Source organism: Aplysia californica, unplaced genomic scaffold (genome assembly GCF_000002075.1).
Source record: "Aplysia californica isolate F4 #8 unplaced genomic scaffold, AplCal3.0 scaffold00084, whole genome shotgun sequence".
NCBI lineage: Eukaryota > Metazoa > Mollusca > Gastropoda > Aplysiida > Aplysiidae > Aplysia > Aplysia californica.
In genome coordinates, this window is record NW_004797354.1 from 480,632 (window position 1) to 506,940 (window position 26,309).

At 39.4% G+C, this 26,309-nt stretch overlaps 1 protein-coding gene across 4 annotated transcripts in view; it reads left to right on the forward strand.

Annotated features, from left to right (window-relative positions):
• Positions 1-26,309, forward strand: part of LOC101848341 (protein spinster homolog 1) — a 40,145-nt gene that overhangs the window by 6,581 nt on the left and 7,255 nt on the right. For 3 of the 4 annotated variants that reach the window (XM_035968801.1, XM_005094541.3, XM_005094539.3), the window contains 5 exons: positions 13,263-13,381; positions 17,595-17,823; positions 23,619-23,885; positions 24,615-24,777; positions 25,263-25,503. In XM_035968801.1, the coding sequence (XP_035824694.1) occupies positions 13,327-13,381; positions 17,595-17,823; positions 23,619-23,885; positions 24,615-24,777; positions 25,263-25,503 (955 nt within the window). In that variant the 5' untranslated portion in view covers positions 13,263-13,326. Of the gene's footprint in view, positions 1-249; positions 429-13,262; positions 13,382-17,594; positions 17,824-23,618; positions 23,886-24,614; positions 24,778-25,262; positions 25,504-26,309 lie in introns of those variants that run through there. The other variant, XM_005094538.3, reaches the window with a different exon arrangement.

Consider the following 26,309-nt stretch of genomic DNA (forward strand, 5'->3'; position numbering starts at 1 on the left):
GTGAAGAGAGATTGGTTAGGGACGGGGCGTCAGGACTTTCTTGACTATCCTCCCCATGTTTATTGTTTAGTATATTATCAAGATGGGTTAAACTGGGGTGACTCGTGTATTCTCTTCATGTGGGATGTTGGTTTTCATCGTATTGATCTATGAGATCAAGGGGGCGTGTGGTCTATAATTATAATTCGGTGTGATTACTAGACGAGCCAGAATCACGTGAAATAAGTGAACAAACTCTGTGTAGCCTAGTAAGTGTAGGAGAATATGGGAGCATGGGGGGTATATAAACAGGCGCGAAGGTTGAACCGGCCTTCCGAGCCACGACTTAAATTTAGGCTGAGCGGGGATCGACGGTACTGGTGGGTCGACGCAGTGGATGGAGCTCCCGGACCTGTAAGACCCACACACATCGTTCCCCGCTCGAAACAGTGAGTATTGAAAACAACGTAGATCTAGATAGACTAACGAGTAGAATCTAGGGTTAAATAGAACTTATCTTCACATTACAAGATCGAGAATCTAGATATAGATATCTAGATCTAGAATCTAGATCTAGACGATCTAGATCTATCTAGATTTAGATCTAGATCTAGATGAAGATTAGATCTAGCGACGTGGCTAGCCGTACTTAGACTGCCAGTCTAGCCGTACTTAGATCTAGGTTTGGCCCTATCGACTCAAACCTTTTGAGTACACAGGTCTCATTAGATCTAGATTATCTAGATCTAGATTCTAGTAATTATTCAGGTTTAAAATACATGCAAGTCAGGAAGGCACCTTTTGGTTTTGTCTGAAATACAAATACTTTAATTGAGCATTGCAAACTAAAATATTCCTTTACAATTCAGCCATCAATAACGAGTACGGCTAGCCTGTTCCTTAGATCTAGATCTAGAATCTAGACTAGATCTAGATATCTAATATTTAAATCTAGTTCTAGATCTAGATCTAGAATCTAGATCTAGATTTAGATCTCTAGATCTAGGTCTGGATCAAGATTTCTATTATTTTAGGATTTGAGTTTAGGAGGCAAGTAGCTCAGTAGTAGGCCCAGGTAAAGTAGATCTAGATTCTAGATCTAGTTTCTTGAAGTTTGGTGAAATTTCAAATGATCCAATTTCAAATCACGCCCTCTCTTCTGATTTGGAAAGCTAGAATAGAATCTAAGCCAGCTCTATTCGGACTCAAGTATGAATATGTATAATTTTTATCTAGGCCTATTCGGAATATGGGTTTTATCTATTCGGACGCATGTCCGAAAAAAAGGTTTTGTTTATTCAGACTCAGCTTCTAAGTGAGTTATGTGAGTGTGAGGACGTTACATAATGTGTATAACTGTCGTCTGGGGATTATACACATAAAACCAGAATTAGAACTAGAACTAGAATTACCTACTAGGACTGTGTAATTGTGTCAAAAGAGTTAAACGACTGCACTCTCATTAGATCTACCCAATAGCAGTGTCAAAGTACGTAAACGGTAACCGACACCACCACTTCATCGTTACTCCCAGCACCATTTGTTTTTCCACATGTTTAATTTGATTTTGTTGTGTGTTGTAGTTTTTCTGTAATTATTTTATTAATCACATCGCACAAAACCGACAGCCGTGGCCTCTTCCCCAAGCAAGCCGAGAGTGCGAGATCGCTGCCGCAGTCTCATTGGTCGACATAATTAACTTTGCTCCCGGCAAGGTCAGCTCAACTTAGTCGTTCTTGTTCATACTAATGATGCAGGGAGGGCCAGTTTAGATAGATCTCGATCTAGAATCTAGTAACTCAAACTGGATAGTAAAGCTCACGTCTCTACTGTTATCATTATAATCGAAATAAAAGTTCGTAAATGCTGGAAATATTTAGGAACAAGGGTCAAGTCGGAACGGACGTCATGCTGGACTCAATTCAGAGTCCGAATATAATTTTTCTCTAGCCACTTCATAGAATCTAAGTCTGATTCTTATAAAAGAGCCTCGGAATAGTCACTTTATAGAATCTAAGTCTGATTCTTATAAAAGAGCCTCGGCAAAGTGGGTTTACCCCCCCCCCCCCCCCCTCGGAGATAAAGAGTTAGAATAGCTGGTACACAGGGATTAACGACCCCAAAAATGGCTGGAAGTGAGTGAGTTAACAGCATTACGAGGCTTGAATATAGGCCATCGAAGTGATAATTGGGAGTCGACTCCCTATAAATCATTTTGCATTATTAGGAGTCGACTCCCGATCCCATTAATCACTTTCAACGCTATTAGGAGTCAGAGATTACATTCGGCCTAGTCTTGACAAAATTAAGGTGGTTTGGGCATTTTTAGGGGTAAGGTAAGGTACGTTAGGGATAGGGTTAGGGGTTGGGTCTCTTCTTTATTGTGTTTGCTGAGGTGGTCACGCTTTTTACGGAAGTCCTTCCTTTTATTATGAGACAGTGCGAATTAGCTTTCATAAGACAGATCGAATTAGCTTTCATAATTTTGCGGAAGAACCTCGACAAAACCTTTCGAGGTAAAAACATAATTGCGTTTTGTGACTCCTAAAAACATCAACATATTAAATGGACAGTCGACTCCCATTAACCTGTTGACATTTAAGGGGAGTTGACTCCCAATAATGCCTTCCATAGGCTCTAGTGATAATAGCCTAATTCTAATAAGTGGTTCCCATTGGAGGATCGTTCGGTTATGGTTTGGTTTCTGGCGGCTTCAGTACTCGTAATATAGACCAACCTCCCAAACCGATCGCCCGACACTTGGCCTTGAAAATAAACATGTTTTATATGGAAAGTCATCATCAGTCAGTTTGTCAGTTTTGCCCTTCCCATGGAGGAAAATCCGGCTAGCCCCCTGTGACCTAACCGACAGAACCAAACCGATCGGAACTGATCCTGCTTGTGGGCACCGCTTAAGATTTCAGAACAATGAGGGAGTGCAAACAATCTGCTGTTCCCAAACAGACATAATAGAAATCGCATTATTGCTGCACTTTTTTCCCCACTATTGTTAATGAGCACACTTGGTTTTGGGCTGTGGGGCCTTTGAAGAAAATAATAGTATTGGTCTAGTCATGTTTTTTTCAACTTGGCAAACATGTTGACAGTCACTGTTGTGTTGATCAAGTTGACCTTGTTATCATCAAATTGTATTACATGTAGCCAATAACTAGGGCAATGCTCTAGCAGCTAGCTTTCGAAGGCGAAACACGAGTGTTGGATTCTTGATGTTTTCCACCTACGTTTCATTCACATCCTGAAAAGCTTGCTGGTGACCTCGGTCTTCTGAGTCATGCTTCCAGTCAGTGGCAATTTTATTGAGATGATAAAAGTTCAAAGATCAAGTGATTTCAACCCTGTAAATGTGGGGCAAATGTTAATGTGTTTAGCTTTAACTTAGCCACCGAAATAATTGATAACAGCGCTGTAAATCACGTACAGGATAAATGTAGGCCATCATTTTAGTTTGTGTGATTATAATCTTTGTTATCAAAAGCACTTTTATAGGTAACTACGGAGGCGTCATGTACAATAACTGTAACGTACTATATAGTGTCTCTAGTACTTGTTTCATTGTACTTGAGTTGTAGATAACTTTTATACTAGATCTGTGTATCGTCTACCCACTTATTATCAAGACTTAGGTTTGTGAAACTTTTTTTTACCATTATCCAGAATGTTCATTAAGCAGACGGGGCAATTTATACAATCAATTCTAGTGCGATTATTGTCAGTGCATGATATGTTGCACTATGTTAGCTCAGTTGGTATCATGCTGGATTAGTTGTGGACGACCTAGACTGGGCATTTTTTAACTCTGGTCGGTTTGTGGAGTTTTTAATGCTCTCAATCCATTTGGCTAGGTCCTATTGGAGACAGACGTTGAATTGGAGGTCCGGCCTCTGAAATAACGTCTTCTATTACTGATAATTTATTGATAGTTGCATTAAACCCATTCACAAACTGTTACTCTGTGTAACATAGTGCATGAATTTTTTTAATGTGAAGGCGTCTTTTTGGTTTGAAAATTATCATGGTGAGCATTCATACATTTCGTTAATTGTTGTGTATAGGACTGCCTCTTTCCTATTTCATTACCAGCATATGATGTGATGGTTTACCTGTTTGCCTTTTTTTGCCACTCTAAAGACATGAGTTCGATTCTCCTTTGGGGAATGTGCATTACAAATACAGCTGAACTTGCTCTAACAGCCACCTGTACCACAATTACCAATACAAATGGTCTCTGCCCATTCCCCCATAATTTTCTTTCACATGATAATAATACTGTGTAAGACGGCCACCTTGTCTGAGACGGACACTTTTCTCCTTGACAATGGGTGGTCGTCTTAAAGAATTTTGACTGTATCTCCATCTGTATCAGTTACTAAGCTCGGGTTTTCCCTGATACTGGCATGCAGGGTTGAAGCAGGCCACCTCCTTATGATCTCAATTTTGTCGATAGAAATGTAAAACATCTGCAAAAATGACATTTCAATCGTCGTTGTTTCATTTTTTTGTTGTTGTCTGGTGCACAGGACTACGTACAAGGCTGTCTTTTTATATGGTGTTTCTTTTTTCCCCCTTTAGATAGCTATGTAAAGTGGGGCAACATACCCCTAGTGCCTTTTAGTTTTATTGTCTCTCACTCCTTTTCTCTCTTTAGTTACCTTTGTAAAGTGGGACAAGTTACCGCCCATGCCAGGGATCATGGATGAATAGTCTGTTAATATAGAATTGGGATGAGAAATCTATTCCCATGTTATAACTCATTGTTAATTTTTTTTATGAAGATGTTTTTATACCCCCATTAACATAATTTAGCTCATCTCTAGGAGGCGGGCTTCTAATCCTGTCTGTCAAGGCTAACCCTGGCTGAGAGGGCCTGGATACAACATCCCAACAGAAAGTAGATACAAATCTCCCCCCCCCCCCAAGTTCTGAATCGGATTCAGGTATTCTGGGTCTGACAGCAATACGCCCAACTGCAACTCTATAGACACCTGTGTTATGACAGGTAGCTGGTCACAAGAGTCCGAATACTATTACCAAAAGTGTCTAATTATAAGTCAACAAAAGTATGTGAAGATAAGATAAGATAAGATAGTACTTTATTATCCCAGAGGGAAATTTTTCTTGACTGTACAGGACCGTAAAAACACATGCAGGTATACATAAAAAAATTTAAATAATACATATTACTCTCATAAAAAAATCAATATGAAAGGAGAAGTAAAGCTGACAAAATGTACATTTACATCAAATGCATCATTCAACCACCTGCAGGAATTTAAATACTAGACCTTTGGAGTTATATACAGATACATACTCTAAGAGCAACACACATCTATGCTCATTCTGACAAAAACCTTATGCTAGATGGTAAAAAACTTCTTTTATATCTTTCTTTCTTTGTTTTTGGAGGTACATATCTGCCGCTGCGTGATCTTACAATTTGTGTGGAAAAGGGGTGTGATGGGTCGTTTATAATGCTTTTTTATCTTTTTTATACGTATGGTGTTATACATTTCATCCATTCTTATAAAATCATATCCAGAGATCTTGCTGGCTTTCTTAATGGTTCTGTCAAATTGTCCTTTATCTTTCACCTTACAATTCCCACCCCAGCAGCAAATACAAAATAATAGCACACTTTCAATCATAGAATGGTAAAAAAGGGACAAAATCTTATTGTCAACACGGAAACTTCTTAATTTCCTTAAAAGAAACATTCTTTGATTTACCTTTTTATGCACAAGAGCGGCGTGGGGATGCCAGTCAAGTTTGTGGTCGATTGTTACACCAAGATACTTGTAAGAGCTTACCACCTCCATCTCTTCATCTTTAATAAATAGTGGTTGCAATTGGTCTTTTTTTTACTCTAAAGTCTATTATTAGTTCCTTTGTCTTTTTTTACGTTTAGTATAAGAAAGTGGTTATCACACCAATTTGTAAATAGATCCACAGCGTCCCTGTATTCATTCTCATTTGTTTTTATAAGGCCTTGTAAAGTGGAATCATCCGCAAATTTTATTAGTTTGATGTTTTTGTTATCAAAAGTACAGTCGTTGGTGTAGAGCGTAAACAAGACAGGGGAGATTACACAGCCTTGGGGTGCACCGGTGTTCGTGAATATTAGGTCGGTTTTACACCATTTAATTTTACATATTGAGGTCGATTGGTTAAGAACTCAAGAATCCAAGCTATAATGTGCCACTATTTAAAAATTCTTTGATATCATTGATCTTTGAATCCATGTTAAGTTTTTAATAGTGACCATTGTTAATAATATTCTGAAATTTTCGAATCTTAAATTATCTAACATTTCGTTAAAGCGTGTTGACAGTAAGTTGATACAGTTGTTGTAAGTAGTGCTTACTCTATGTACGTACCTGTACTTAAACTTATCAGATGTGTGGTAGGCCTTAACTCTCCACGTCATGATGATGGCCGGGAGTTTATTCAATATAAATGTATTTATTAGCACTGATGAAACTTTCCTTCCTATCTTTCCTCGTGACAGTTGTGTCGTGCGTGCGCTTCTCTGACTAGCCCTCTTGAAAGTTATCACGCTGCTGGATTCGATTGTTGTTTTAGTTTTAGTAAGTCTTCTGCGGCACTTGCAACACAGAAAGGTCTTATAAGTGCCGAAGATTAGAGGTGTTACAAGAGAGTAACAAACAAAAAAAAGAAAGAGGGGTGATAGGAAAGAAGAAGCAAATATTTAGTGTCCTTGGAGACTGCACATTTATAGACCTAATGTTTCTTTTGTGTCTTTTATCAATACTTTTTCATTAACATCCACTCACAAATTTGTTTTAGATGACTTTACAGGCACTGAAACAAAAAATGAATAAATAAATGAAAGACAAGACCACCCCCCCCCCCCCACAAAAGAAGTTTAAGAAACCCTCCAACTGTTTTGACACAAAAAGTCATTGCACCAGGAAAACAGAATAGAAAGAGTCACTCTGGTAGGAGCAGTTCAGAGATTTGTTGATGTTGTTGTTCTTTCTTCTTCTTCTTCTTCTTCTTCTTCTTCTTCTTCTTCTTCTTCTTCTTCTTCTTCTTCTTCTTCTTCTTCTTCTTTTTCTTCTTCCTCTTCTTCTTCTTCTTCTTCTTCTTCTTCTTCTTCTTCTTCTTCTTCTTCTTCTCCTCCTCCTCCTCCTCCCTCTTCTCCTCCTCCGCCCTCGTCCTCGTCCTTCTCCTCTCCGTTGTTTCTGTCAATCGGTCTTCCAACTTCTCTCACAGTGATTATTGCCTCTATCTTTTTCTTTTCTCAAGTCATTGGGGGGAAAAAGCTGGGTTTTGGTCATATCTAAGAATGACATATAATGTTTCCAAGCAGGATCTGCAAATATGAGAATGAAGCCCATAAGTCAGTTGGAGAGACCTTTACTAAAAATTTCTGAAATTATTGTTGCAGGTTTCTTTGGAATATTTTGAATTTATTGCATCATGCAGAAAAGTGAGTGTGACGGGTTTAGGGGGGGGGGGTGTAACATGTCGTGGGTGGTTGGAAGGTGCCACTGGTACAGGTAGGTCCTACTTTTTTTCTTTCCGTATGTTGCTTCTGTCTGTTTCCTTCACTTTTCCCCAACATTAAATGACAATAACTGTGTCGATGTGCTTCTCTTTACTCAAACAAACAACAACAACAAAAATAACAGGTTACTTGTCCGATACTCGCTATCTTGATCCTCCGCGTATTTAGAGTCTGATTTTTTGTTTTGAAAAGTTGGCGGCTATGTACACGTGTAATGGTACTGAAATGATATACCGTATAGAAGTTGTTACCAGCTCTACGGTGGCCACAACTATTGCTTGTTCACTTTCGTCTGACGGTTAAAACAAGATTCTTCCTAGGACCCCAGTTCTACGTTCAAGTAATTTAAGTAATTCTTCTCGGATCTTTGCATACGGGTCTAAAAGTTGGATGACCAACAGAATTTAAAATCCCATTCCTAAACGTCACTGCAGACTAAGGTTCCGAAGCGTTTTCTTTGATATAAGCAGACAGCGGGTCCCCCAAAACAATAATACAATTAATAGGATAGGGGATAGCATGGATTCTAGATCAGCACCTAAAAATGTAAAAGTTCTCATTATATATATATATTGATAGATATATTATAATTTTCCTCAACACCACTCTTTTAGTAACGTTCGTCTAAGAAACACGATTCAAGAGAGGGTGAGTTATTTTCGAGACTCACGTGGAGCTCGTGGAGATGTCCAGACAGCGGAAGATGGAAGTCTACAAGCTTGGATATCTATACTGAAATGTTGGGGCTGTATGGTGTCGCTGTCTCAAAATGAGCAATTTGAAAATTATTGTAAGTCATGTTTTTGAGTGATCCTGTGAAACTGAATGCATCCAAAAAGCGGTGTATTTATATAGGGCCCAAAGAGAAAAACTTTTAAATTACTGGGTCAAGTATTTTTTCCCCTCTTGTCACGCGAAGTTTCGTGGGCAAAGGTAAATTCCGCAAAGAGCTTGAATTTTTTTAACGTGGTCAGACGAAGGCGAACAAGCTATAGATCTAGTATAACCTAACCATGTGCTCATACGTCCCCCAGACGGGAATCGAACTCATGTGTCTTGCGTGTGGCGGCGAAGCGCGTACCCACTACACTACACCCCAGGCGCCGGTTCGTCCACGATGCAACTCAGTCTGAACTCTGATAACAGTTGTCCTGTTCGTTGACGCCCTCTCACGCAGTGATCTTGTGTTCAATATGCTTTGCTGTTGGATCACGTACAGACCTGTTGTCTGAATGTGATCTTCACTTGTTGACAGTCTGCTGATAGGAACGTTTTCTTTTTTCTTTAGTTCTGTTTTAGCAAAAGTTTTACTGCCCTTGCAACGCAATAAGGTCATAACACTATAAATCTAATATAATAATGCCACTCATCCCGATTTTATCGTTATATCCCTTTTTTTTGCCTCAATTCTCAAGCATCCTGATTTTCCCTATTTCTGTCGCGCGTATCCCGATTTTTTTGTGCCGCCTGTTGCGCTGGATTTGTCTAAAAACTTACTCTGCCTTCTTCTCTGTCGCGGGAAGCACCCCGTTAAACTTTTTGTCAGCAGGAACTGGGAGCCATATTTTCCGAAACATGATGGATGCTGGTTTTAGGAGTTGACTCGCCCCAAGTTGTGTTGGATCTGTGCTTGCACGTGTTATTTCAACTATAATGGAACGAGTATCGATTTGACTTTCCGACTTGGGACATTCTCAAGATCTACCATTCAGAATTCTACGATGATGGTCTGATTACCGTTTCAATTGCGACATATAACATTTATGATCAATATTTTTTACAGTTCTACTGTTACTGCCAAAACAAGCTTTCTCTAAGTTTGGTTAGCTGGGCTCGCCATCAAGAATGTCAGTAACACTGTTTGTTCGTTCGTTCGCACCGCGTGACATGACCTCGGCGTGTGAGTTTTTCGTGTATCGGGGACCGTCCGTTGACGGGGTCAACTAAAGTTCATGCACACTGGTTGAAGCGTCTTTCGAGACTTACGAGGAAGGGGGGGTGGTAGACACTTGGACTGAGAGTCCTTGACGTGATACTTCAGGATTTTAAAAAATATGATAATGCTCACACGTACATGCGCATGCATGCACGGGAGTATATTTTTGGACACCGTCGAAAATGTTTTAGTCAGCTTGGCACTCGCCTTTGTTATTTGTCGCCAATCCCGATTCTTTTCACCAAGCCCCCCCCCCAAAAAAAACCCAAAAACAAACAATAAATAAAAAAAATAAAATAATCCTGGTTGTTTGATTTCATAGAGTGTCAGGTCTGTTATTATGTGCTGAAGATTAGAGGTGTTGCAAGAGATTAACAAACAAACAACAAATAAAAAGGGAGAAGGAAAGCTACAGACGATAGACATTTGATAGGAAAGCAGGAGCAAACCACACCAGAACACCCGCCAACCACCCACGAACAATTTCTAACCTGATATTAACTCTTTAGGATGTAGCTGACACATGACAAGATGTGTCGTGACGCTATGAAATCAGGCACTCGTCAGTTTTAGTAGGCGTCTCTCTCTCTCTCTCTCTCTCTCTCTCTCTCTCTCTCTCTCTCTCTCTCTCACTCTCTCTCTCTCTCTCTGTGTGTGTGTGTGTGTGTGTATGTGTGTGAAAATACTTCCATTCCCGGATCTCTTTCTAACACCGTCTACAGATTTGAAACGAGACACACTATGCTATTTCAGGGGGTACTCCAGTACAGTCGAACCTGCTCTGACAGCCAATCTTCGGCACTTACATGACCTACTAAATTGCAAACGCAATAAAACGCTTACTAAAACATACACGTATTAAGTTGTACTCTTATTATTTTTCCAAGTCCTTCACTTTTCAAATAACTTTGTGTGTCGTTTTGTAGCCAGGAAGTTATCTTGTATCTAGAAATAAACGCAAAAAGGCAACAAAAAATACAGCTGTTTTTTAATGGATTGAGTAACGGCTCTCTCATCATAATGCAATTGTCAAACAAAAGTGTAACACATTTTCTTTTAAATTGATGGGGGAAAAGCACAACAAAGTTTTTTCCTACTCATATTATTATCACATAAGATATGTAGATCTAGTAGTCAGGTGTTTATCACATGAGCGTTTTTTAACCACAGAGGGGATGATTAAGCATTTTAAAAATCTTTTAAAAGTAAAGCTGCGTTCAAGTTATCTGCAGATAGTATTTGCTACCATAGGTAACTGTCGGCTAATAAATTGAAGTTTTTCAGAGACACGTTTGATTCAAAATTTGGGGTTTCTTTTCAGTTAACAAAATTGAAGTGAGTGATATATTGTTTGCGAAGTGATTTCGATCAGGAAAAAGTTTACGTTTCTGGTGGTAGTTCTGTCTATGGGAATTTGTTTGTTTGAGTAAATAGAAGCACATCGGCACAATAATGGTCATTTAGTGCAGGCAACAAGTAAGACAGACAGACGGACAGAAAACTGCAGAAAGACGTAATAATGATAGATGGCATTTATTGTGTAAATTCCTACTCGACAGCAAGCTATGTACGATTACAATATTACCACAGCAGACCTGATAGCATTCTGAAACAATCTCAGCTCCCTGGGAAGGTGTGAAGGATCCATCAGTGGCGCCCTCTAACCACCTGCTCTATGGTGGGGATACCTGGGTGTATGTTGTCTGGTGAAAAAAAAACGAAGGGAAAAGTCTCACAACAACTGCATGGATTTTTATTTACGCGAGTGCTTATGAATTTTAGTGAACCTCTTTTGAGACAAGTGTTTCTGACATGGAGTAAGCCAGCTTTTTATCTAGTTGTGGGGTAAATCTGGGCAGGTTATTCTGTGCTGTTTTTTGTTTATTTAGATCTAGACGTATTCATTTTTAAAATAATTTGATCTATGTTTGAGGATATTGTGCTGATGTGAAAGGCTCTCTTGATTGGATTCTTTTTGTTCATGTCATAAAAGTTATTGAACATTTAGTTGCCCTCAGTCTTCGCATGCTGAAGACGCAAATTCAATTCCTGTTTGGGGAGAACTTTTAATCAAATATCTCCATCTTTCTGCGGGGGCATCGTTTCCTTCTCGACCCAGATTGTCCCGGACAGGCGGGGTTTAAAGCAGCCTGCCTCTTAAATGATCTAAAGTGTTTGTAAAACATCTACAGAGACAACCTCAACCAGTCTTATATTTATAATATAGTTTTGCCAAGGAGGTTATCCGGTGTGAGTATTTGAGAAATTGAAATGACAACCGAAAAAGATGACTCTGATGTTTCCCGCTCTTCTAGGTAAGGGTTTGAAAAAGAGCTCTTTAATTTTTGTTTCTTTGAATCATTTATTCTTTCGTTCGTTCATTCATTCGCTCATTTATTTATTTATTTAGATGTGTAGTTATTTATTTATGTAGTTATCTATTTATTTGTATAGTTTTATTTTTTTGGGTGGGGTGGAACTCTGGATCCTAAGATGATGAGCTAACATTCTCTACAGCCACACATATCATCTTCACCCTTTTCTGCTTCTGTTCTGTCGCTCAAAGAATATTATTGTCCGAGATTGTGCTTTGATCTAGCATTTCTCTTTCTCAAATACTCACCCGAAGCTCGGCTCATTTCTTGAGACTGGTATTGGTATCTCTCTTGATCTTGTGGTTTACTCTTTTGCTTCATTTGGTCTTGGTCGAAGCGGAGAAGGGTTTAACCGCTCCATGTCAACCCAAGCGTTACTAAGACAAGTGCACACATGTAATCTGTTTGTGGTTGGTGGGTGCTCTGGTGTGGTTTGCTCCTTCTTTCCTGTCAACCATCTATCATCCTGACCTCTCCCCCTTTTTTGTGTTTGTTACCCTTTTGTAATATTTCTAATCTTCAACACTTATATGACCATATTGTGTTGCAAGTGCCATAAAACTCGTACTAAAATCAGACAATTTGAGTGCTATATCTCCCTTAAACTCAGCTTATATTTTGAGACGTGTGGTGGTATCTCTTTTATCATCTGTTCCTTCTTTTTCTTCTCATTTCTTTTATCGTCGGTTTCCTGGTGAAATGTGGGCTTCTATCTATTTGATGGCTTGCTCCTACATGTTACACTCTGGTAACTCATCTTACCCTCTGGTGATACATCATATATCCAACACTTATACAACATGTTTGTGTTGCAGGTGCCACAAGACTCTTACTATATTTTTTTTTTAACCCAGATGAGATGGTCTTCAAAGTCTTGATGGAAGCGGAGAAGGGTGTAGCCGCCCCATGTTAGCCCATGAGTCTTTGAGAAAACCGCACAACATGGCACTTTTAGGAAGTGGATGGTTGGCGGGTGCTCTGGTGTGATTTGCTCCTTCCTTCCTGTCGAAAATCTGTTGTCGTGATTTCTCCTTTTTTGTGTTTGTTACTCTCTTGTAGCAATTTAAATCTTTGGCACTTATGACCTTATTGTGTTGCAAGTGCCATAAAATACTAAAACAAGCACTTTAAGGAGGATTAAAAAAACAAACATGTATGAGAATCAGAATGGGGCTCCAACTGCCTGTTTTAAAGGCTGACAGTACGGGATCAATGACTTTGTTCAAGGCAAAAGGAAGGCTAAGATAAAGATGAATCAAGAGCACAATATAAAGGCTATCCAGAGAGCAGCAACACACTTGGCCCACGTCCAACAATTGCACCTCTTGACACTTTGAGATATAAGTAAGAGGACAGAAAAAGTAAGTAATGTAAATTTAAAAAAAAGATACACCATCATGTGCATCAATTTTTTTTTCTCCAACAGTTTGCAACGTCATGATCTCTTGTCAGTGACATCTCCATTTTCAAACGACAGGGAGCAAGAGAAGATGGATGGTAAAGAGGACGAACCACTTTTGCCTCAGGACAAAGAAGAAACCAGTTGTGAGTTAATTACAATGTACCTAAATAAGATAGTTTCAGAACCAAAGGAGAGTGGGGACTTGGAGTTCCCCCTTACAGTCAAATTTGTTTTTTGGGGTGGATGGAGGGTTGCTGCATTATATAACAGTACTAAACACAATTTCTTCAAAGCTGAGAAGCGTGCTCTAGTTTTCGAGTCTCATCTCTACATGTTTTTACTATCACTGTGTTATTTTGTCTGTGTTGCTTGTATAATTATCTAATGCCCCACTTGGAACTACAGTTAAACCTTCGATAAAATAACATCCTGGTTAAAAGACAATCACCCGTACAAACGATCTCTTCCCACCCCACCCCCACAAGTTGTTTTATTTTTACATTATAATGATACTGTGCAAGATGGCCACTTTTCTTCTAAACTACAGATTGCACAGTCTAAGACAATTTTGTCTGTACGTCAAGCTATGAGTATGAAAATTTTGACCTTTTGAGGCGGCAAAAGTGGGCTCTAGGTATAAAAATAAAAAGGCTGGAAAGCACTGATTTAGATTAGGGAAGGAGGATACAGTGGAAACCATTAGGCCCGGTAATAACTGGGATCCGGTAATAACAGGGATTATTATAATCCCCGTTTTTCGTACTCTTTGTCTCTATTAAAAGTTATCAGCAATAACAGGGCCTAATCGGAGCCCAACCGGTTATAGCAGGGACAAAGGCTCATTAACAATGTGTATAAGAGAGAGAGAGAGAGAGAGAGAGAGAGAGAGAGAGAGAGTAACGCAGTGATGGAGCAAGCCCACTCAAGCCATGCCACTGCGAGCACACGCAGCGTGTGAAGCGAGAGAGGGCTGCGGTGTGCTGCAGTCCTCGATCTAGCCCGAAACCTAGCAAGACGCACGCGTAATGTGTCACCAACGATGTCAAGCGCAAGAGAAAATGCCTTTTAATTGACAAAAAATACGAAACAATCCAGGCTGTTAACAAAAAGCGAGCTCCGCTAGCTGAGATTTTGTCGTCAGTTCGACATTCCACAAGGGTCGATTCACATCATTATCAAGGATAGAGAGTAGATAGTGGCAGCATACTCCAATGGAAAGTTTGCTCTGGATCGAAAGAAGATGAGACTACCCGATGTAGATGCTGTGGATCAAGCTCTTCTGATGTGGTTTAAGGAGGCAAGGAGAAAGTTGGTGCCAAAACCCCTGTTCTTGGGTACAGCTGGATTAGTTCCCAAATGCTTACTTTCCTTGCATTTCTGATTTAACAGGGATCGGATATAACAGGACATTTTCTCTACTCCCACCATCCCTGTTATATCAAGTTTCCACTGTATATATTGCTAAAAAATTCCTTTGCATTAGAAGCATTTTGAATACGTATTGGTCTGACCTAGTTGTATTTCTTTTTTTTTTTAAACTCTTAACCTTCCCTCTGTTTTTTTTCTGTTTACCTGACTTTCTTTTTCTCAAAACAGAGATAGCAGGTGGGTGGTTGGCGGGTGCCCTGAAATGGTTTGCTCCTTCTTTCCTATCAAACCTCTATCATCCCTATCTATCCTTTTTTGCGTTTGTTACTCTCTTTTGACTCTTCTAATCTTTGTCACTTATGTGACCTCTTGTGTTGCAAGTGCCATAAAACTTGTACTAAAACGAAACATAACACAAGCCTGTCATGGATACATAATATATTGAAGTTATTTACTGAGTTTCTCTCCATTGTTGAAATGTTTAGTTCTTTTATGTTAATGAAAAAGTAACAAAATTGCTCTTAATGTTTGTTGTTGTTTGCAATGCTGCTATGTCATAGAGTTACACTCTATAAAAAAATTTAAAAAATTAAAATGGAAAAAGAAAAAGGTAAGCTTTAGGGAATTTTTTACATTTTGTTGGTTTCATGTAAAGTTATTCTCTCAGCACTACAATCTGTTTTTCTCTCCTCCTTTTAAAGGGAAAAGGAATCTGTGCAGTGTCTGTATGTGCAAGAGTGGGAATAAATTAATGTGTACACGTGTATCTATGTGTGTGTGTGTGTGTGTGTGTGTGTGTTTGTGGCGGGGGGGGGGGGGGGGGAGGTGATACCAAAGTTGTAGTATTCACAAGGGTTATGGTTATGCTACTGGTGACTAAAAATAATAAAACCTCCTACCCCCACGTCGCTCTCTTCCTTAGTGGTTTCTAGGTTTGCTTGTATTTTTCTTTCATGGGACTTATTATATTTTGTTTCAAATGTGATATATCGTAAGTTTTTCCTTTCTCATGTTATAAGTAGTCTTCACCCACACCTCTCTTTATTTCTGTCACTGGTGTTTGTAACTGGTTTTCTTTTCTTAGACAAATTTCCTGAAGCATCATAAATATATAGTAATGGTGGCTGGAGTGTGCTCTGGTGCGGTTTGCTGCTTCTCACCTGTCCTATCATACATGTATGTATTGTATGATCCTTATCTCTCCTTCCTTTGTTCGTAGATTTCTTGCAAAACCTCTAATCTTCGGCAAATATGTGACCTATTTAGGTTTCATGTCCGCAACACTCTTACTAAAACTAAACCTAAATGTTATAGTGGTATTAAAGTCTGAAAGAAGAGAGATTTAATTAAGGAAATCTGTAGGAAATTTTCACTTCTATCGTTTTGAACAGAAATAGGCTGTTTCAATTGTCTGTCTCTCAGTGTTACAAATACATACTCATCATACTGGTCCTGGCTTCCATCATTTTTAAAACGAAGTGACTATTTCCAGTGACATTGGGGATAGGTACAGAAACTATTCCCAGTGACAACGGAACTTTTTTGCATTAAAAAACCAGAACTTTTTTGCTTTGTAGACCACTTAGAATTCTGTGTTGTAGGCTTTCTTCTCCCTTCAGTTCAGTACATTTGGTCTCTTCTCTTACTTAGGGCTTAGACTCGACTGTTGAATAGATCTAGATCTAGATTAGATCTATAAGAAAGAAGAATCGGAAAGGATTTCTACCTGTCCTGTACCGGGGTCTCCAAAATCCGTATATGTAGATCTAGATCTACACGTACATTTAAGTTACGACTGAATAACAAGCAAGCATAGAATTATCATTCCTTTTTCTTTAAAAAAAATTCTTCCGCTCACACCAGAATCTACTTTCAGTTTATTTAGATCTAGTCTAGTATTTAGTAACTCATCACCATCTTGCCCATGTAGATCAGTGTGGGAACAATAGATCTAATGGGCCTGTCTGTTCTCAGTGTCACTGGGAATAGTTTCTGGGCCTTTCCCCAGTGTCACTGGGAATAGTGCTTTCCTGTTTTAAATGCCTGATTTGGCCTTGTAATATTAAACGAAACCCTTTCAACGTTGAGAAAGGTGCTCAATTTTCAATAACAAATTGATGAATTAAATTCTCTTTGATAATTAACTACCTCCACTTACATTGTTCTGTCGTTTTCTGTCTTTAGATATGAATTGTACGAAGGATTTTGACTGTCAGTTATTTTGTTTTTTGGATATATTTTTTAAAGATGTATGTGTTTTTACACCTCTGTCAACATAATTTAGATAATTTAAAAGGAGGGTTTCCGATCGTGTTTGTCAGAGCCAACCTGGGTTGAAAGGGATACAACATCGCCCAGCAATAAAAACGAGATACTCGATAACAATCTTTCGCCCCACTTGAGAATTGAACTCAGGTTTATTGCAAGGGGCAGCGAAGTGCCAGACCACTACACCACAGTCATTGGTGGTTAGAAGTTATTTGATGCCCAGGTGGGATGGTTAGTTAGTTGGGTTTTTTTGTTAGTTTTTTTTTTCGGGGGGAGGGGGGGGGGGGGGTCAGCTACCTCCATCTGTCTGCTGAAATTTTGTATCCCACTTAAAAGACCTTGACAACCAGGGTTGAAACAAGCTTGCCGTTTAGATTATTTAGTTTGTTGTTAAACCGGGCATAAACATTAACATTGCACGTATGATATATTATCATTATTTTTATTATTATGTTATTGTCGCTTATTTTATTAGTTAATTTTATTATTGTTCCTATTATTTTAGATGTATTAGTATCACTATTATTGCTATATTTGTTGCAATAATAATTATTGCTTTTATTTTTTATTGTTAGTAGTAGTAACAGCAGCAGCAGCATTATTAACAGCACTAGCATTTTTTCTCTTTTTTTTATTATTATAGTTATTAGTATTATTAATATTGTCATTATTATCATTATCATTATTGTTATCATAATTCTGCCTCTGCTCCCCTTGCAGCTTCTGGTTGTTGCGAGCCGTGGTGGAGACATGTCCGGCCCTACAGCTTGTACGTGCTCCTTGTGCTGCTCCTGGCCTACCTGTTCAACCAGCTTGACCGCTACATGCTGGCCATCACCATCACCCCCCTGGCCCAGGAGGTCCAGTTTGGGGACAAGGCCTGCTTTGTCAACAAGTCGGTGCCCGATTACGGGGAGCCCCTGGCGTGTAACGGGACGGATATGATGCAGTGAGTAGAGTGCGCTCATATGACTTTATGCAGTTGCGGGCGTCGTAAAACCTTACTTTAAAAAAAAAAGAATAGATTGTCTGACTGGTGGCATGATTTTGTCTTTGTTAACCGCAGCTTTCTAAGTTTTTGTCAGCCAGCTGTTTAAATGTGAGAAGCTCAAAATTTTTATTTTAAAAAGTGGTGGCAAATTCTTCTTAATTTCTGGTATCGGTTGCATTCACTCATGAAATATTTAGTCGAAATTCAAATTCTAAATGTTAAAATAAAGAAGAAGAATAAAATACATAGTATTTAGGTAAATTGGTAAAATTTGTAAGAGAACTGAAACAATTTGTTTTCTCCCCCGAAAAATTGGCTCTCTTGCCCTTATTTTTGTTGTTGTTATTTTGAGAACAATTTTTTTTAAAATAGTGCTTGTCTTAGTTAGCCTTATGACTTGAACAAAATAAAAATATCTCAATAATTGGAATTTCAGTACTCAATGCGAAGTCCTTGCTGATTTGACAATACGAAAAAAGAAGGAACATATACTTTCACCTTATCGATAACCAGCGACAGACAGCCTGATCTTAGGCCCACTTGTCCAAGACAGTTACTTTTTCAAAAGACCACTTCTCACTTTCCCCTCGTTTTGTTTTGTTTCTTTTTTACCATGATGACACCGTCTTAAGCTGGCATTCCATATGCCCGAAAAACCGGTGCGAAATTCGCTTGCGATGAAAAAAGAGCCCTCCTTCCATATACCCGAAATTCATATCCGTCATCTGACTGAAATCAAGGCACCAGTTGAGTCAGAGCAAGCACTCTACGTTGAAAACAAGAGAATTTTGCTGTTAAAACTCCTGTTCCTACGAAAGCAGGCTTTAAATTGCTTTGTCCAGACTTGATGAGGGCCTTTCCTTCATAAGCTTTGCTTTCTTGGGTCGTTTCCTTTTCGAAGCTTCAGTCCTATCACCGACAGCGCTGGCTAAGGTGGCTGCGGCACAGACAGCAATCTTAAGTTATAATAATGTATCGTACACGAAATTCGCGTACGATGAAAAAAGAGCCCTCCTTCCATATACCCGAAATTCATATCCGTCATCTGACTGAAATCAAGGCACCAGGGGGGGGGGGGGAGGTGATACCAAGTTGTAGTATTCACAAGGTTATGGTTATGCTACTGGTGACTAAAAATAATAAAACCTCCTACCCCACGTCGCTCTCTTCCTTAGTGGTTTCTAGGTTTGCTTGTATTTTTCTTTCATGGGACTTATTATATTTTGTTTCAAATGTGATATATCGTAAGTTTTTCCTTTCTCATGTTATAAGTAGTCTTCACCCACACCTCTCTTTATTTCTGTCACTGGTGTTTGTAACTGGTTTTCTTTTCTTAGACAAATTTCCTGAAGCATCATAAATATATAGTAATGGTGGCTGGAGTGTGCTCTGGTGCGGTTTGCTGCTTCTCACCTGTCCTATCATACATGTATGTATTGTATGATCCTTATCTCTCCTTCCTTTGTTCGTAGATTTCTTGCAAAACCTCTAATCTTCGGCAAATATGTGACCTATTTAGGTTTCATGTCCGCAACACTCTTACTAAAACTAAACCTAAATGTTATAGTGGTATTAAAGTCTGAAAGAAGAGAGATTTAATTAAGGAAATCTGTAGGAAATTTTCACTTCTATCGTTTTGAACAGAAATAGGCTGTTTCAATTGTCTGTCTCTCAGTGTTACAAATACATACTCATCATACTGGTCCTGGCTTCCATCATTTTTAAAACGAAGTGACTATTTCCAGTGACATTGGGGATAGGTACAGAAACTATTCCCAGTGACAACGGAACTTTTTTGCATTAAAAAACCAGAACTTTTTTGCTTTGTAGACCACTTAGAATTCTGTGTTGTAGGCTTTCTTCTCCCTTCAGTTCAGTACATTTGGTCTCTTCTCTTACTTAGGGCTTAGACTCGACTGTTGAATAGATCTAGATCTAGATTAGATCTATAAGAAAGAAGAATCGGAAAGGATTTCTACCTGTCCTGTACCGGGGTCTCCAAAATCCGTATATGTAGATCTAGATCTACACGTACATTTAAGTTACGACTGAATAACAAGCAAGCATAGAATTATCATTCCTTTTTCTTTAAAAAAAATTCTTCCGCTCACACCAGAATCTACTTTCAGTTTATTTAGATCTAGTCTAGTATTTAGTAACTCATCACCATCTTGCCCATGTAGATCAGTGTGGGAACAATAGATCTAATGGGCCTGTCTGTTCTCAGTGTCACTGGGAATAGTTTCTGGGCCTTTCCCCAGTGTCACTGGGAATAGTGCTTTCCTGTTTTAAATGCCTGATTTGGCCTTGTAATATTAAACGAAACCCTTTCAACGTTGAGAAAGGTGCTCAATTTTCAATAACAAATTGATGAATTAAATTCTCTTTGATAATTAACTACCTCCACTTACATTGTTCTGTCGTTTTCTGTCTTTAGATATGAATTGTACGAAGGATTTTGACTGTCAGTTATTTTGTTTTTTGGATATATTTTTTAAAGATGTATGTGTTTTTACACCTCTGTCAACATAATTTAGATAATTTAAAAGGAGGGTTTCCGATCGTGTTTGTCAGAGCCAACCTGGGTTGAAAGGGATACAACATCGCCCAGCAATAAAAACGAGATACTCGATAACAATCTTTCGCCCCACTTGAGAATTGAACTCAGGTTTATTGCAAGGGGCAGCGAAGTGCCAGACCACTACACCACAGTCATTGGTGGTTAGAAGTTATTTGATGCCCAGGTGGGATGGTTAGTTAGTTGGGTTTTTTTGTTAGTTTTTTTTTTCGGGGGGGGGGGGGGGGGGGTTCAGCTACCTCCATCTGTCTGCTGAAATTTTGTATCCAACTTAAAAGACCCTGACAACCAGGGTTGAAACAGCTTGCCGTTTAGATTATTTAGTTTGTGTTAAACCGGGCATAAAACATTAACATTGCACGTATGATATATTATCATTATTTTTATTATTATTGTTATTGTCGCTTATTTTATTAGTTAATTTTATTATTGTTCCTATTATTTTAGATGTATTAGTATCACTATTATTGCTATATTTGTTGCAATAATAATTATTGCTTTTATTTTTTATTGTTAGTAGTAGTAACAGCAGCAGCAGCATTATTAACAGCACTAGCATTTTTTCTCTTATTTTTATTATTATAGTTATTAGTATTATTAATATTGTCATTATTATCATTATCATTATTGTTATCATAATTCTGCCTCTGCTCCCCTTGCAGCTTCTGGTTGTTGCGAGCCGTGGTGGAGACATGTCCGGCCCTACAGCTTGTACGTGCTCCTTGTGCTGCTCCTGGCCTACCTGTTCAACCAGCTTGACCGCTACATGCTGGCCATCACCATCACCCCCCTGGCCCAGGAGGTCCAGTTTGGGGACAAGGCCTGCTTTGTCAACAAGTCGGTGCCCGATTACGGGGAGCCCCTGGCGTGTAACGGGACGGATATGATGCAGTGAGTAGAGTGCGCTCATATGACTTTATGCAGTTGCGGGCGTCGTAAAACCTTACTTTAAAAAAAAAAGAATAGATTGTCTGACTGGTGGCATGATTTTGTCTTTGTTAACCGCAGCTTTCTAAGTTTTTGTCAGCCAGCTGTTTAAATGTGAGAAGCTCAAAATTTTTATTTTAAAAAGTGGTGGCAAATTCTTCTTAATTTCTGGTATCGGTTGCATTCACTCATGAAATATTTAGTCGAAATTCAAATTCTAAATGTTAAAATAAAGAAGAAGAATAAAATACATAGTATTTAGGTAAATTGGTAAAATTTGTAAGAGAACTGAAACAATTTGTTTTCTCCCCCGAAAAATTGGCTCTCTTGCCCTTATTTTTGTTGTTGTTATTTTGAGAACAATTTTTTTTAAAATAGTGCTTGTCTTAGTTAGCCTTATGACTTGAACAAAATAAAAATATCTCAATAATTGGAATTTCAGTACTCAATGCGAAGTCCTTGCTGATTTGACAATACGAAAAAAGAAGGAACATATACTTTCACCTTATCGATAACCAGCGACAGACAGCCTGATCTTAGGCCCACTTGTCCAAGACAGTTACTTTTTCAAAAGACCACTTCTCACTTTCCCCTCGTTTTGTTTTGTTTCTTTTTTACCATGATGACACCGTCTTAAGCTGGCATTCCATATGCCCGAAAAACCGGTGCGAAATTCGCTTGCGATGAAAAAAGAGCCCTCCTTCCATATACCCGAAATTCATATCCGTCATCTGACTGAAATCAAGGCACCAGTTGAGTCAGAGCAAGCACTCTACGTTGAAAACAAGAGAATTTTGCTGTTAAAACTCCTGTTCCTACGAAAGCAGGCTTTAAATTGCTTTGTCCAGACTTGATGAGGGCCTTTCCTTCATAAGCTTTGCTTTCTTGGGTCGTTTCCTTTTCGAAGCTTCAGTCCTATCACCGACAGCGCTGGCTAAGGTGGCTGCGGCACAGACAGCAATCTTAAGTTATAATAATGTATCGTACACGAAATTCGCGTACGATGAAAAAAGAGCCCTCCTTCCATATACCCGAAATTCATATCCGTCATCTGACTGAAATCAAGGCACTAGTTCAGTCAGAGCAAGCACTCTACGTTGAAAACGAGAATTTTGCTGTTAAAACTCCTGTTCCTACGAAAGCAGGCTTTAAATTGCTTTGTCCAGACTTGATGAGGGCCTTTCCTTCATAAGCTTTCCCTTCTTGGGTCATTTCCTTTTTGAAGCTTCGGTCCTATCACCGACAGCGCTGGCTAAGGTGGCTGCGGCACAGACAGCAATCTTAAGTTATAATAATGTATGTTAGAAGTTATATTCAAGTGCATTTAAGGGGGGGGGGGGGTAAGTGAAATGCTATTTTCTTGTCATTATATGATTTAAACGATAAATGATAGCATAGATATATCTAGATCTAGATTACATAGACTCCTGAAAGTTTCCCACAAGCTTAAGAAAAAGTGGTTGCCAAGGAAATGGCAGCCACCTTGAACATAAACACCTCTTTTCAGTCTTAGTTTTAACACTTCTCTCTCGAACCAAGGAAATCAACATATCGACGTTTTCCCCACTTACCTAGTGCTTCTATGCTGCTTCGTTCCTTTGAAGTAGATTTGGCGGGAAATAAGCCCCGCCCACTTCACGAAGAATTCGGGTGCGTAAGAAAAAAGTTTCGCTCCCTCGTGCGAAACAAAATCCACGCATGCAAATTTCGGATTCTGCCATGCGAAATTCCGGTATATGAGTTTACACAATGACAAAAAGGTTGGTGCGAAAAAATAGTTTGCACTCGAAATTCGCACCCGAAATTCGCATCGGTTTTTCGGGCATATGGAATGTCAGCTTAAGACACCCACCTTTTCTATTGACCTTAGGTAGCCGTCTTGAACGGTTTCAACTGTATTGGGTTGTATTCATTTCGACTGCTTAGGGTAAGACTCCAACATACAGTTTTGAGAAATGACGTATAGCAGAGTCTTATACCGCGGGTGCAAGTTGCGCACATTAAAGGTCCCTTGGTGATCTAAAATCGATAAGAGTAGGCTTCGGCCGCCACCATGGCAAAATAAAAAATTTCCTACCTACTGAAAATGTTTAATGGGTCCCGTTCGCTCATATGACCTTATTCAGTTGCGAGCGCATTAAAACACTTACCAAAAAAAAACTGCCAAAAAAAGTCTATCACTAAGCAAACAATCTGTTTCATTGAGTGTTGTAATCCTCGCTTTTGTTTTTCCTCTGTCTTCCTTCAGGTGTGAATCGGTTCTCAACCCAAATGGAACTGAGTACTGCCGTTGGGATTACAATGGCCAGGGCTGGGATTATCAGATCCTGGCTGGACCTGTCTTTATTCTCATCTACACGTTTTCTGGAATCTTCATTGGCTTCGCTGCAGACCAGTACAACCGTAAACTGCTGCTGGCTTTCTGCCTGGCCTTCTGGTCAGCCATGACATTACTCACAGGTTTTGTGAAAGAGTACTGGCAGCTAGCTATCCTCAGGTTCGCTCTCGGACTTGGGTGAGTTTTCTTTTTTTTTTCCTCCCTCTTTTTATGCTTTACTTTGAATGCATGTGAGGCATCGTTGTGAAATCCAGCACTCTTCTAAATAATGAAATCAAAGAAATTGACATTTTTCTGCCTGTTGAGGTATTTTTTTTCAATTCCTTACTGGAGAGAATGTTTATCTGGTTTCTCATTTTTTGTCTGCTAGGAAGTCATTTATCCATCTCAGCTTGGGTTGGCTGTGACAGGCAGGGTCAAATCCCGCCTCATAATCCAAATTGTGTCGTTTAAATTTTAGGAGTTGATGGACCAAAGATCGACCCCCGAGTGTGGAATGTTTTTGCTTGGGTTCCTGGGGAAGGTTTCAAAGCTAGTCAACCTCGTGGCTTGTCTTGTTTGAGGGGGATTGAATGCTATGCCCCTCCCCCGGGACGCCGCTTGGCGATGGTGGGATTTAGCATGTACTGTCCATTTTTCTTCGGACACGAGGTAACCCCCTCCTCCTTTAATTATAAATATCTCGACTTCTGTTGTATTTTTGTCAAAATAAATGAAGAAACAAGGTAGGGGTAGAGTCAGAGCACCCTACCCGAAGAGCTTGAAGAGACAGATGATAAAGTGATACCAATAACTCTTTATGCCCAAAATGTGATGAGCACCTGACTCCAGCACATCGTAATTCATGTATGCTTCTTTTTTACTAAAATCTGTAACTTAACGTACCATTGTCTGTTCCGTTGGCAGAGAGGCGGGATGCACACCATTTGCCGCCTCCCTCATCGCAGATTATTTCACCGAGGCCACAAGAGGCACAGCACTAGGCATCTACAACTTTGGCATTTACTTTGGTTATGGGCTGGCGTATGCTGTGGGCAACTTCATCACTGTGGCAAATATCAATGGACAGGTAGAGTGAGATAATGATAGAGAGAGAGTGAGATAATGATAGAGAGAGAGTGAGATAATAAGAGAGAGAGGGGGGGGGAGAGAGATAGTGTGTAAGGGAAAAGAGAGGGGGCGATCCAGAGAGAGAGAGAGGTGAGTGCGTCCAAGAACAGAACAAGGGGGGGGGTGAGCAAGAGGGATGGAGAGAAAAAGTTGGGAGAGAGAGAGCTCAGATAAGGAGACAGTGGGTCATTGTTTTTGTGGCTCTTATAGTTAAGGCTATTGAACATAAACTACACTGTTATATACATGACATTACTTGTCTCTTCTGGGTTTTTTTCTTAATTCTGTGCCATTGTAACCTTGATAATGTAGAAAAGAAGTAACAAGCCACACCGGAGAACCTATCAAACACCCACCAAAAAGATCAAGACTTATGAAATGGTGGTGGTAGGAGGGATGGAGGCTTTACTTTACCCTTTCTTGAGTACCAATAATGTTCCTCAGGGCTGGAGATGGGCGTTTATCCTTCCGGGGATCCCAGGCATAGCTCTGGGCGTCCTCATAGCTTTTACGGTTCGTGAACCGTCGAGAACTTCAAAATCTGGGGAGGCTCAGAGAGTTGGCGGTGTTGATGACAGGGAAACAACGAGGGGATCGGCTTGCTCACGTCTTCTGACGCTGCTCAAGAGTTTCACAAGCCCGTCTCTACTGCTTCTGTGTCTGGCGGGCTCCATAAGAAATGCTGGTAATGTGTTACTTGTTTGTTTGCTTGTCTGTTTATTTACTTTTTTGTGTGGGTGGTTGGTAGGTGATCTGGTATTGCTTGTTCCTTCTTTTCTATCACACAACTATCGTTCTTATCTCCCCTCCCTCCTTTTTTGTGTGTTTGTTGCTCTCTTGTAATACCTCTAATCTTCGGCGCATGTATATGACCTTGTTGTATTACACGTGCCGTAAAACGCTTACTGACAACAAGTAAAAGTACTTCTTTATTAGTGTGTACACTAAAAAGGGCAAGTGGGTGATTGGAGGGCATCGTTGGTAGGTTCTTACTTCTGTTCTTTCTTTCTGTTGTTTCTGTCTGTATGCCTTGCTTTTTTTCTTGGACCAGATAATCGTTATTGTGCTTGTCTTTACTCATTCACCAACACAGTCAAACGGAATACAGAACATCTGTTTTCTTGCTCTACCTGCAACAGACCATCAATGAGTTATCAACTACCCCTCCTCTTTGCTTTCTGTTTGATTTAGCACTATTCAAAACATTTGTTAACCTCTGTTAACTTGTGAAATTGAATAGAGAAATGTCTTCACAAATTGTTTGGGGGTTTCATGAAGAGTTTTTCGAATTTAATAAAAAGCATGTTCAGAGAAAAATGGCAAGTTTAGTTAATGAATCAAGGGTTGTTGCAGTGGTTTCTTTCCCTCAAGCACAAAACGTAAAGGTTGGAATCTCAAGAATGGTGGTGGGGGAGGGTGCCACTGATAGTCCTTCTTCTCTTGTTTTTCCTCCATCATTTGTGTCTCTCTGTCTTTTTTAAAATCCCCTCC